This window comes from Barbatula barbatula, assembly GCF_947034865.1.
Source record: "Barbatula barbatula genome assembly, chromosome: 3".
NCBI lineage: Eukaryota > Metazoa > Chordata > Actinopteri > Cypriniformes > Nemacheilidae > Barbatula > Barbatula barbatula.
In genome coordinates, this window is record NC_136764.1 from 1,078,929 (window position 1) to 1,092,091 (window position 13,163).

General features: G+C 36.9%; 2 protein-coding genes across 3 annotated transcripts in view; both read left to right on the top strand.

Moving 5' to 3' along the window:
* Window positions 1-2,553, top strand: part of LOC306892150 (uncharacterized protein) — a 53,030-nt gene extending 50,477 nt beyond the window's left edge. For both annotated transcript variants that reach the window (XM_079453015.1, XM_079453016.1), the window contains exons 22-24: window positions 182-355; window positions 1,144-1,317; window positions 1,641-2,553. In XM_079453015.1, the coding sequence (XP_079309141.1) occupies window positions 182-355; window positions 1,144-1,317; window positions 1,641-1,647 (355 nt within the window). In that variant the 3' untranslated portion in view covers window positions 1,648-2,553. The remainder of the gene's footprint in view (window positions 1-181; window positions 356-1,143; window positions 1,318-1,640) is intronic.
* A 1,304-nt stretch (window positions 2,554-3,857) lies between these two features.
* On the top strand, window positions 3,858-5,196 carry LOC306892162 (protein FAM43A-like). The gene has a single exon (XM_079453034.1). The coding sequence runs from the start codon at window positions 3,914-3,916 to the stop codon at window positions 4,916-4,918; it is 1,005 nt and encodes a 334-aa protein (XP_079309160.1). The 5' UTR covers window positions 3,858-3,913; the 3' UTR covers window positions 4,919-5,196.
* The last annotated feature ends 7,967 nt before the right edge of the window (window positions 5,197-13,163 follow it).

Consider the following 13,163-nt stretch of genomic DNA (forward strand, 5'->3'; position numbering starts at 1 on the left):
ACACACATTTATTGTTTCTGTGCCGGTAGAAGAGTTTAAATCCAACACCAGCAACTTATATCTGTGAATAAATGTGTAAATATCTGTCATGTGTTTCTCTATTAACTGACAATAATCCCACAAATATTATAAATCATGAATTCATTTGCTGTGAGTGTGAAGAGTTTATTTCTTGTTTCAGTCTGTCTAACTGCAGTATTGGATCTGAAGGTTGTGTTGCTCTGGCTTCAGCTCTGAGATCAAACCCCTCACATCTGACAGAACTCAATCTGAACTATAATAAACCAGGAGATTCTGGAGTGAAGCTGCTCTCTGATCTACTGAAGGATCCTCAATGTAAACTACAGAAACTACAGTGAGTGAAAGTGTTATTATGACATTAAACTGCAGAAATGACTTTCTTACTTGATATTTTTGTCTTGTTTTCCAGCACAAATGTCTAAACATTCTTGAATCAAGATGCATTTTCATGATGAGCAAAATAAGAAAATAATTCTTGTTTTAAGATGAAAAATATGAAATTTCAGTGAATTTGTTATTAAAACAAACTAATAAATCTGCCAATACGGTAAGAAATATAATCTTGAATTTACTGACTAAGAAAAAGGTGAAACTTAATTCAAGATTATATTTCTGACCCCATTGACAGATTTTCTATCTTGTTTTAAGCACAAATTCACTGACATTTCAAATTGTTGTCTAAAAACAAAACAGGTGATTTTGCTCATCATGAAAAAGCATCTTGATTCAAGACTGTTTAGCCATTTGTACTGAAAACAAGACAAAACTAAAGAGTTAGAAAGTCTTTTTTTGCAGTGAAATAGAAAATAAATAAATGTTTGTATGTAAGGACGTGTTAAACTCTTTCATCAAGTCTTCATGTGCAAAAGTTTATTGAATTTGAACTTTTTTTAAAACACATTTGTTTTTTATTTGACCCTCACAAGTCATTTCAGACGTAAACACACATTTATTGTTTCTGTGCCGGTAGAAGAGTTTAAATCCAACACCAGCAACTTATATCTGTGAATAAATGTCTAAATATCTGTCATGTGTTTCTCTATTAACTGACAATAATCCCACAAATATTATAAATCATGAATTCATTTGCTGTGAGTGTGAAGAGTTTATTTCTTGTTTCAGTCTGTGGAACTGCAGTATTGGATCTGAAGGTTGTGTTGCTCTGGCTTCAGCTCTGAGATCAAACCCCTCACATCTGACAGAACTCAATCTGAACAATAATAAACCAGAAGATTCAGGAGTGAAGCTGCTCTCTGATCTACTGAAGGATCCTCAATGTAAACTACAGAAACTACGGTGAGTTATTTATTTACTCTTGAAATGATCATATTAAATTCAATAGTCATTATAATTTGTACTATTTGTCAATAAAAGTGACTCTTTATAAATACACTTTCATCTATTAGTCTTGTTGTGTAAACACACCTGTGTTGTGTTGTGTTGTTGTTTGGATGAAGTGTTTCTGTGTTATTCTCATATATAAGTCACTTCAGAAGTGTGTAAGTTTATATTTATCATATCTTAAGATCACAACACAAGTCATTGTTAGATGATATCTGTTGATAATGACTGTAATGAGTTCATAATAATAATATCTGATGTTTCTCTGATGTTTACAGGATTTAGCCAAAATCATAAACCAAGCAACTGTGTTTTGTCATAAACTACAAGAGTTGTTTACTTACTGGACAAACAACATCAGTGACTCATAAGAGCTCAACATGAGTCTGTTAGAGATGAAAACACACAAACTGTTGATTGTTTGTCTCTTTGTGTTTTTCTGCTTCAGTCCACTATAAAGCAAAAGGGCTCAAATGCAGCAGATTGTCCTTAAATCTGAGCTTTCTGTGTCACATCGGCACATTTGCTGCGGGCGTGAAGGGTTTTTAGTGTATGTGTGTGTCAGGAAAGTGACATTTATTTGAAATATTAATGTGAATAATAATGCATTTGAACATATTTGTATTAAGATTCAATTCTGAATATGAATGTAATGAGATATTATGCTAATGCTTATTGTTGATAAACAACATCTGAATCCTTAGAAGTCTTAAATATCTCCTGAGGTGACTTGTGTCTTGAAGCTTTTACCTTACAATAGCATGAACTAATGTCACATGGGTAATTCCAACATTATGGATGTGACAAAAACGCACGAATATATTGTACCGTCTGTTTATATTTTACTAAACCCTTGTTGAAAGAGTCTAAACATAAAAAAATGTCGGTCTATGAACAAATATTCTGTTTTAAAAAAGGGAAATAAACTTGCGTTATGGATGTGCCAAAAAAGGACGTGGTTTTTGAGAGACGACAAACTTTGTAGGATTTCTTTTTACTTTAAAACTGCAAATATGAAGTGTGTGTATAATGTGGGAGGTCCTTCAAAAAGTCAAAACCTGGATAAAATACACTTTATAATAGCTAATGGAGTCTTGTATAGGCCTATATCAAATTTACAATGATTTTATCTTATTAATATGTATGTTTGTGTTGTTTTTAACCAACAATAATAAAATGTATGAAAACACCAGATCGCGTCTTTATTTTCTTTTTCATCTTACAGCATCTTATATCTACAGAAGATCTGATTTGTTTGTCTTTGTTCAGTTTGGCTGCCTGTGAGTGCAACCAGATAATGTCATTGAAGAAAGATAATGGCGGCCTCTGCAGGTTAAAATGAGTATCAAACTCCCTCCAATACTTACACTTGCCCATTTGTCCTGCTTCTAACATCAACTTTGAGGACAAAATGTTCTCTTGCTTCCTAATATTTCCCCCCCAGTAATAAGTGCTGTGATGATGAGATAATCAGTGTTAATCACTTCACCCGTCAGTGGTCATAATGTAAAGCCAGATCGCTGTAAAGTATATTATCATATATGTCATATCCTGCTCCCCGCCAGTATTCACACACACACACACACACACACACACACACACACACACACACACACACACACACACACACACACACACACACACACACACACACACACACACACACACTTGTGAACTTGTAAAATAAGTATCTATAGGTGTACACTCACAGCCCCAATGTGAAAAGTTGAATGTTGAGATTTGCACTTGCAGGCAAAACTCACAAATCAGTCTTCTGGATTTGAAGTTGCAGAAAAATAGTCACTTTTTTATTAATGTGGGACTGAAGTAATGATACTGAAAATTCTGCTTTGATCACATGAAAAAAATAATGTTTCAATATACAGTATATATGAAATAGGGCTCTTATACAGTTAAACAATTTCCACAAAACAGCAAACAATCTTAGTCAACTTCTGATCAAATAGTTTACATCAACTACATTTTCTTAGTGATTACAAAAAAGAAACCAACTTGAAATCACTGGACAACATTACGTGTGAGTTCTCAACTATGGATTTAAGGCCACCAAACCCAAAATGTGATGTTTTCTTATATTATTTGTATTACATTATAAACACGATCTAATCATAATTCCAATGAAGACAGACCAACATTGGTTCAGTAACTGCTCGAGCAGTTTGTGTCGAATCCTCTTTCATTATTTTGCAAGTTTTGAACAATAACTTATCTAAGAGTATCTAAGTCCAGTCAACAAAATAATCTTTGTTAGCAACACGCTGTGGATGAATTGTATTCAGTACACACAAAATTATATCTTGGTTCCTTTTACCAAACATTATTTGTTCAAGTAACGTAATTTCCTTTGTTAAATGAACATATTCAAGTTGGATCTTTAACAGTGTATAGAAAAAAGTTTGGACACCCCTGCTTTGATCTGTAATGGTTCAGTCCACACAGATATATAAGCGACTGCAGCGCTGTAGAGCAGATGTCTGTCTGGCAGGTTGTGAAAGTTTAGATTCAATACGGCGCAGCATTTAATGTCATAATGTTGCAACTAAAAGAGAATGAAGATGAACTCATAGAAAAAGAGAAACACTCAAAGTTTTCTCTTGGTTCAGCTCTGTCTTCATTTACCAAATCATATCCAGACGGGGCTCTGACCCGCATCGGGACCATCTTCAAATCCAGAAGGAAAAAGTTAGGCATCACCTCAGACGATCCCACCTATACGGTCTTATATTTGGGCAATTCAACCACCATTCAGTCAAAAGGAGAGGGATGTACGGACGTGGTCATCAGGAAGATCTGGAATAAGAGCGAGATGGGCAGACACGGCACTGAAATGCGCCTGACCATGGGCGCTGAGGGAATACGCATGATCCACTCCGACGAGAAGTCCAGAAAACCAGGACATCTGTATTTACTTCACCGAATCACGTACTGCGTAGCCGATCCGAGGCTTCCCAAAATCTTTGCCTGGATTTACAGACACGAGATCAAGCACAAAGCAGTGATGCTGAGATGTCACGCGGTCCTCGTCTCCAAACCCGAGAAGGCGAAAGCGATGGCGCTTCTGCTGTACCAGACCTCCAGCTCGGCTCTGAGCGAGTTTCAGAGACTCAAACGTAGAGAAGACGCCAAACATCAGCAACAGATTCTCATAGGAGAGCAAACAGTTCCTCTTGTGCCCAAGAGGAAGATGGTGAACGTGTACAAACCTCCGGTGGAGCGCAGCCGAAGCGCTCCTAAGCTGCACTCCATCATTGAAGATCTGGTCGGGGAGAGAGAGGAGGAGAGGGTCATGCTGTTCCATGAGTTTCTAGACGACGACTGTTTCGAGGACAGCAAAGAGGAATTGTGTGTCATCATCAATGAATTGGGAGAGTTGTGCATTGGAAATGATGTGAAGTCTTTGAAGTCTGACGCGCAGGTGACTCGTCTGCTGTGTGGTGAGAGCACGAGCAGTGAATCGTCCAACATTGAGCTGAGCTCTGGAACTGATTCTGATGAGTTCACGGATGATAACCATCCAGAAACCACGTACAGCTGATGAAACATCAACTCTCTATTCTTCTACGTTCAGATACTGTAGCTGTTGCTGTTGTTTTAAAGAGCTTCATTGTACTTGAACTGGAGTGTTTAGTTAAATGTGTGAAGCATTCGGTTGATCTTGAAGGTAATGTTTCAATGCACTGGAAACTATATCTTTGCTATGCAAATGTTTCAAATCTGTGAATATTTTCTTTTCTGTGTAGATGCTGTTTTACTTACAGTAGCAAATGTAAATGTCGTTGAGTGTTATTTGTCAATAAACACAAAGCAAGGCGACATATTATTTTATGTTTCTTTCACTAAATAATGGAACAGCCTTAATAAAATTGAAAAATGTAATGATTTTCGGTTTAATGGTAAAACGTGGTTGTAGTTTTACTAAAACAGACCAAGAGGAAAGTGAAAAGAAAGTTGCAAATCAAACTAAGTAAAATTTACTTTAAAAAATAAGAGAAAAAAAGAGAGAGGATTGACCCGCCATGTTACATTTTCTCTGTGTGCATATTTGTAACACTTCAGTAATAGAATAAATGAATAACAATTAAATATTATTGAGACGTTGTTTATTGGTCGAACATATTAATACAAATAAAGTAAATGCCCAGAAATAATGTTTTTAAGTTTATACAGCGACATATTTACAGGTTTGACTTTGACTTGTCACATGTTCATCTGGGGATTTTTTAATTCCTCCAGATTTTTTCCCATATATTAATAATATATATATATATATAAAGTGAAACAAAGTCATAGACATTTTTGGAAGTTTTGCTAATTTGACCATTGGACACTTTACATTTGAGTGTCTTTCTATCACGAGATGCAAAGTGAAATTTACAGAAACCAAGAAGTTAAGCTGTAAATAAGAACACATATGCGCTGAGAAGCGTTGTATCGATTACGCCTGTATTTCACTACACAAAGAATTCTGACCCGTTACTAAAGGCAGTTTACTTTACGGCCACCGGTGTGTATCTGGACCACCAGACCGTCATCAATACATAACATGCCTGTTCAGTCACAGCAGGTCATTGAGGGCAATATTTCTGAAAGTTGAACAGACTAACTGATGGTAACACTGGAGTTGTGTGAAACATCTTCCAGAGCAGCTGATGACAGAAAAGGAATTTTGTTTTTCTGAGCCACGGACATCACTTCCTGTCTGTCTGGGGCTTTGTTTCAACTTCCTCATGACAAGTGCAGCTCAGAGGCAAAACACACACACATACTGTACAAAGCCATGCAAACATGTTTACTTGTTCATCACTGAATCACACATACTGTAAAACACACTGAACCCAGTGTCGAGAGATACCATCTATTCTTCTTGTAATAGGATTTTATGGTGTAAGGAAATAAGATTTATATCTCTATAGAACTTTATCCCAAAAGTCATCTAGTAATCCACAGTTTTATGAGGCCATATGGTTATTATTATATTTCAGCCTAAATACTCAAACCTTTTGAAACAATAAGAGTTTGAACATCAGGTCCCTTTTATCAACACAGAAAGAGCTGTGTTACTTTCAGGAGCTATTGACGTGTATTGTAAATGTGCTGGCTGGCCATCGATCTGATTGATTGTCAGCTGATGTCAAAGGAAAAGAAAGTGTCTGTCATTATGGGTAAACCACCGAGCGGTGATTCGGGTAGAAAGCTGCAAGTAAATGGGCCAATAAAAGCTTGTAAAAATAGATTCAAAGCACATTGGCTATAAAAAGGAACTGATGCAGATAAGCAAACCATCACTGGTAACAAGGCTTAATCCTGCCACACGTCCACATGTGCCTGTTAAAGCACAGCTGAAAATATAATACAAAATACATAGATACACATGAATATGTTTGTGAACTAAAGGTTTAGAATATTAAGGAATGAATTTCACATCTAAAAGTGAAGCATCCTTGTTCAAGTACAAATATAGTTGGTATACAGTGTTTCCACTTTCTAGGTTTTCTATAAATATTTACACTTTCAACTTAAAAATAAATGACTTAAAGTGACTGAAATATGTTTATTGATATCAGCAATATAGTCACATGATATACATATGTCATCATTTATATTTATTTGATATACATTATTAAATAGGACATTCAAAATCCATCAAGAAAATGTTTTAAATTACATTCTTATGTCGTTATAAGCCAAAAGTTATTCTAAATAATTATATATTTTTTAGTATCTTTGTGATTGTGCCACATATTGAACTTCTTCTAGAAGCCTACACTAGCACAACAAAAGACGTTTCCGGATCGAACCTGTTGATTCCCATCAGCACCCTTTCATGAACACATGCACCACAACTCTAAATGTTCATCTTTGAAAAAGACACCAAACACGTTCCCTCAAAGAGACATGCAGAAGTTCTGAGATGACGTTTTGTACATCATGTATTTCTGTATTTCGTCCGGACAGTGAAAAGCTTTCGGCACAAACCAAAGGACAGCTAGGTATTATCCCATTCTGAGAGGATGAAACAAGCACCACATGTGTTCCCTAGCAACAGTCGTCACTTTTCAAACGTGCTTTCTTGTGGAAACCTGTGAATTCATAATGAGCTTTGAATTGCAGGTGATTGTTATATCTCACCTCATCTTTGAGCCATATGTGCCCAGGCCATCAGAGGTGATGCGTGCCGGCGTGTTTGCTGATCCACGTGTCCCTGCGACCTCTCGCGACTCACATCACCACACCTTGTGTTTTCAACGGCTGATGCGAGAACACATCATGCTCCATGTGTGGCACGAACAAGCCATCGTCTTATGTGAGAGTTTACGGGGATGAACCATCATATGGGCTAAATGAATGACTTTAACCTCTTGCATTAAGTGCAGTGTGAGCTGCTGGATAATGCTCAGTTTCCACATTCTAGATGAAATCATTCTGCAATAAAGCTCCAAGTTAACTTAAGGATGAATGTAAAGATGGACGTTGGCGCTGTGGAATGACTTTCCCTTAAAAAATGGGGATTTCATTGCAAAACATTTTAAAACATCTTAAAAACAAGCAGAACTCTTAAACTACCCCACTCACCAAAACTAACAATAGGAGATATAAACCTCCACCTATTTACAATAAAACATAATTTTTTTGTACCATTATTTTAGAAATAATGCCATAAGCGTTTGCTGAATCTTTCCCAGAACAACAGGATTTTACAGAAAGAGTAAATGTTTTAAAATGTTTGTATCTGAATGAGCTTACACATGATACAGAATGACAGTACAATCTACAAATCTAGACATTTAATGAAATGAGATTTTAAAGTCTCATGGGATCGTCTGTGTTCTTTACATTATATATAACATGAGAGTATGAAAAGTTTGTTCGTATCCGTCCACGTGAGCAAAGACTCTTGAAACCTAAATCATCCTTATTGAAGCTCCTCTGTAACGGATAAAAGTCTTTTATCATATGTCTGACCAAATGCGTCACGGATTGTAATCCACTAGTAATGTAATAGATGCGCTTTAAAGAGTCTGTTTAATAAACTGCACTTCATGTGTAACACGCTCACATCCATCAACTCCCAAAGATGTGAGGACCACATGATTACAATGAGACATTTGTCATTCATTCTGTGGGACTCAAATCATCACACGGGTAGGAGTATCAGGCAGATGCTGACCTATAGTGGTTCTTTGTATGTAGTATATTGCTCTTAAGGTTCGGACAAACCCACAACTTCAACTTTGACTCCGGACATGAATGACACCAATCTATCCAACCGTGGCTTTTCGTGCCACTATGTGACTGTATTGATGCCTGACGTCAGAAAAATACCTAGTAAAGCCTTTTACCTTTGGCCCTTAAAGGGACGCTTCGTCAATGTCAACAAACACGTGGACAAGATGTATTTTGGACATTGCTCGGGGGGCGTCGTCTTTGCATTCTCTCAGTCTTTCACATTGTTGATTTTGTACTTCCTGAGTTTTGTTGTGAAATGCTGAACACTGTACATGCAGAGATACTGAATAGGCAAAACTAGAGGGGTTTCTTAATGTTTTCCACAGTCGAACAAACATCTGTTTGATTTCACAGCTGTAATCCTGGACAACAAAACCAGTCTTAACGGTCAGTTTTCCGAAATTGAGATGTTTACATCATCTGAGAGCTGTATAAAGAAGCGTTTGACGCAACTTGGTAATTCCAAGTTATTTGCACTGAGCTTTTGTATTTCCTTGGTTATAATGGTGCGATAAATACTTTTATTCCATTATGGGAGGCAGGTCAACACAAACGTTTCGACTAATGCCCTCTTCAGTGGGTTTATCCATTTGGTTGCCACATCCACATTAGAAATGATTATGTCATCATTATGATCATTGTACACACCTGTGTAGACCAATTGTTTAACAATTATCAATATAATCAGTTAACGACCTAAATGTCATGAATTTCAATTTGGATCTTCATTGATCACCAACACACAACCAACCAATCTCAGACCCCAACTAAAATGAAAAAAAAAAAAAAACAACGTTGTTGACATTTTTTCACCACAACAACATCACAACCTTTGTCTGCATAAAAGAAAAAAAATCTAATAATTCCCAAATACTGTATGTATTACAGAAAATATCAACATATGAAATTTGAAAAGAACATCGGAAATACATTGTCATAAATAATAGACACACTTAACATTATAAACCTTTATGAAAACACCTCATCAGATTGATAGGATAGAACAATATTTACATTTAGCAGACGCTTTTATCCAAAGCGACTTACAAAGAGTTCAGGGAGCAATAAGCGATATGTTTGTCCAAGATTGAACTATTTAAAAACGAGAAAAAATGAGAAATGGCCTTTAAAGTTGTCCATCTGACGCGCTGCTGCAGGCCGTTGATAAGAGGAAACAGGTTTGTTTTAAATCTCTCTGTTGGCTCAAATGCTGTAATGTCGTTGTGGAGAGTAGATGAACCTGAAAGCGGAAATTCTAGGCTTTATATAGATACCAATCTCAAGTGGGTAATTCCCAAAGAGCGGACAGCAGCGAGCGATGTGTTTCCTGCCATTTTGCTGCATCCACCCGCAAAAAATAAAGTTTTGATATATTTAGGTTTACGAAATGTTCATCTTCATGGAACATGATCTTTACTTAATATCCTAGTGATTTTGGACATAAAAGAAAGAGCTATTACTTCAAACGTTCCGGTGCTACTTAAGACTTAAGGTCACACATATAAACTATCTATCATAGATAAAAACACACCTACAAGTGTTTATCTACACTAACTTGTTTGGCAAACGCTTTCATCCAAAGTGTCTTTCTATAAATGCCCTTGAGCTGCACATTATATGTATATACCCTTGGAATCAAACCTTTTTAGACCATGGACCGGTTTTGTTTATATCTATAATATTCACACGGACAGGCTGGTGGGGATGGAGGGAAGTACAATAAAAATAATTATCCATTACTGTGCATAAATAACTAATTATTACGTACTTATTTATTATTAATTTACTTTCCATTTAATCGTCAAACTGCGCATTCATGCCAAGGGCATAAAAATAAACATCACAACGTCAATTTAATTTAGTTGAAATTGTAATACTTTGCCTGTACGCGCACCGGTCTCGTTTCACGGAGGAGATCGGGAGCATAAGAGGACGAGTGACCGGACCGTCAGTGAGAGAGCACCAGGCCTGGCTTTTAGTTATGGTTTGTGTGTGTTGCCAGCGGTCGCCCTATTTACGTTTTTTCAAACCCATAATTTAGATATGAATCGTCTTATTTTCGGTTAAAGGTGGCTGTCTTTTTCTTGCAAGTAACGTTTTCTTTTCTTACCTCCTCCACTAAAGAATCCATCGAGCGATGTTTGTTTGGCACTCATTTTAATTCTGGTTGAACATAGAAAGTCTCATCATTGCTTAAAAAACTGGGTAAATTTGGTCGCTCTTAAAGGGCCGAGGCATAATAAAAATATACAGTGACGTTACAGGGATGTTCAGCACATTCTTGCGACCCGGCAACGGCCTGGTACTGGGTCGCGATCCTAGGGTTGGGGACTTCTGCTCCACGAGTAAGAGAGGAACTCCATGTATAGCTCTCCCTCTCGAAGGACACTTCTGTCACTCTTTACTGAATGTCCTGTTTATAAAGGAAACAAGTCAAGGCCAGCAGAAGCCACCTGGAGAGATTGCTATAAGCTGAACACTCCCAGCAATATCATTGCACTCAAACACTGTTAACATATCAGTTAATGGGATGGTTGGTTCTTAGAAATGTCGAAAAGCGTCAAGGGTCGAAATACTGTTATAACAGGCTGATCTTTGTACTCAGTTTTTATCTCGTCAGGACATGAGATATCCAAGACGCTCTTCTGAGAAAAACATTTATAAAGCCCGAGAACTTCTGAGAACTGCTAAGAGTCCTGTGTCTCGATGGTCTAAAAATAGATTATATAGTGGACATGAATGACATTCACAAAAAGCTTTAATGATGTCACAGAATTCAGTGTTGGACAGGATGCCATTGACCTGGTGCACAGGTTGGACATCAAATGTAAGTCCATTGTTACCATAAAGTAAGTTTGGTGAAATGAATCTCGCTTGTCAAGTTATTGTCCAAGACTGTCAACAATCTGAATTTAGAAGAATTCAAGTAAAGACCATAATGGTGACTGGGGCTCTGAACAGTCTGTGACAAACATGACAACACAACATTCATCAGATTGAAATAAAACAACAAACCAAATGTGACATCATGTATCCAAAGTTTATTCATTCTGCATAGCGTACGCTGGAAACAACAGCATGTGATAATAGTCTTCAATCCTACTGTCTGAAAAAATGGCAAAAGCAATCCAGAAAACCATTGAACATTTTCATTACTGAAGGTTTTCTAGAAAAAGGTCTACTTGACCACGCCTTCCCTTAAATATTATCATTTACAAGCGTCTCTTCTCAGAAGACAATAAAAAATCTTATGATTCTATGAATCCTTATATCATATATCAATATATCATTTCCTTCTTCAGAGAGCGACGTTGTTCTGGAGTTGGTCCCTTATGAGCACTTCAACATTCTTGGGAGTTCTTGCTCAGTTCCCAGAACCGGTCGATACCAGGCAAATACAAGTCATACCTGTACTGTACAATGTCTATATTTTCTTCTTCAAAGAAGTATGCAGTGCATGTCTTCCCCTATCTCTGGTTTTATTGACCTGCCTCTAACATTACACAACGCTGTGTTTGGTAACCTAAATATACATCTAATAAATGAATGACAATCCGTCATCAGGTTTATCCTTGACACCCTTAACAAGTGTGTGATCATAAATATATTTTACAAGCACACTTGTTGTTGATGCGATAATATATTGCAGAAGTGAAAAGTTAACACATATCGCTCATTGCTTTGAATAAAAGCGTCGGCTCAATGACTCAATGATCCAAGGTTAGCCAAATTGATCCTTATGAAACAAACCGTGAGCAACAGGATGCACAAACATTACGGTCATATGTTTCGTAAAGCAGTGTTGCAAACGCAAACGAATGCTGTAGGAACATCTTAAGCCCTGTCATGTTGTATAGCTCACATTTAGTGTAGATCTGAAAAACACGGGGGCCGATGCATTGTTTGGTTAAGAGCCAGATAGAAGAAGAATAGCTCGTGGCATCCTGTTGTGGATGATCAGAGACCTTCAGGATGTGACCTCACGGTGAGAGGAGTTTCCTGTGAGGTCTCTGATGTATGTACAGACTCAATGAACATCTGAGTGTTGCCATAGAGACAGATACACACATACAGGCCTGGAAACCAGATATTTTATACAAAATAATAATGACGGAAATCACACAACAGCCTGCCAGACTGGGAACGGTGAACTACATGATTCTTATTGTTATTCATGTTAATATAGAGAAATATATTCACATAATTCTGACACAATTCATCTGGGTCTGTAGACTTTTTACATCCACTCGATATAATCCTGATTATTTGTGTACCTATAATGCACATCTATTGTATATTTAAAGTTTATTTGGAACGGAAGGAACTTATTTTAAACACATAAAGCTGCATGCCATTGTGTTAAATAACAAATAAACTTTGTTTTTATGGCTGGAATACACTACAAGTGGAACGTTACAGATCTGAACATATTTTCATCCTACACAAAAAGTTTCATGTAGAACTGATGGCATCTGCAGACTTGACATCCGAGCAAAAGTCTAGTTGTGTGTTTTAGGATGAATGAACATGTTTGCATCAACATTTAATAAGAT

Coding starts and splice junctions, on each gene's coding strand:
- LOC306892162 (XM_079453034.1), top strand. CDS start 3,914: ATGTTGCAACTAAAAGAGAATGAAGATGAACTCATAGAAAAAGAGAAA.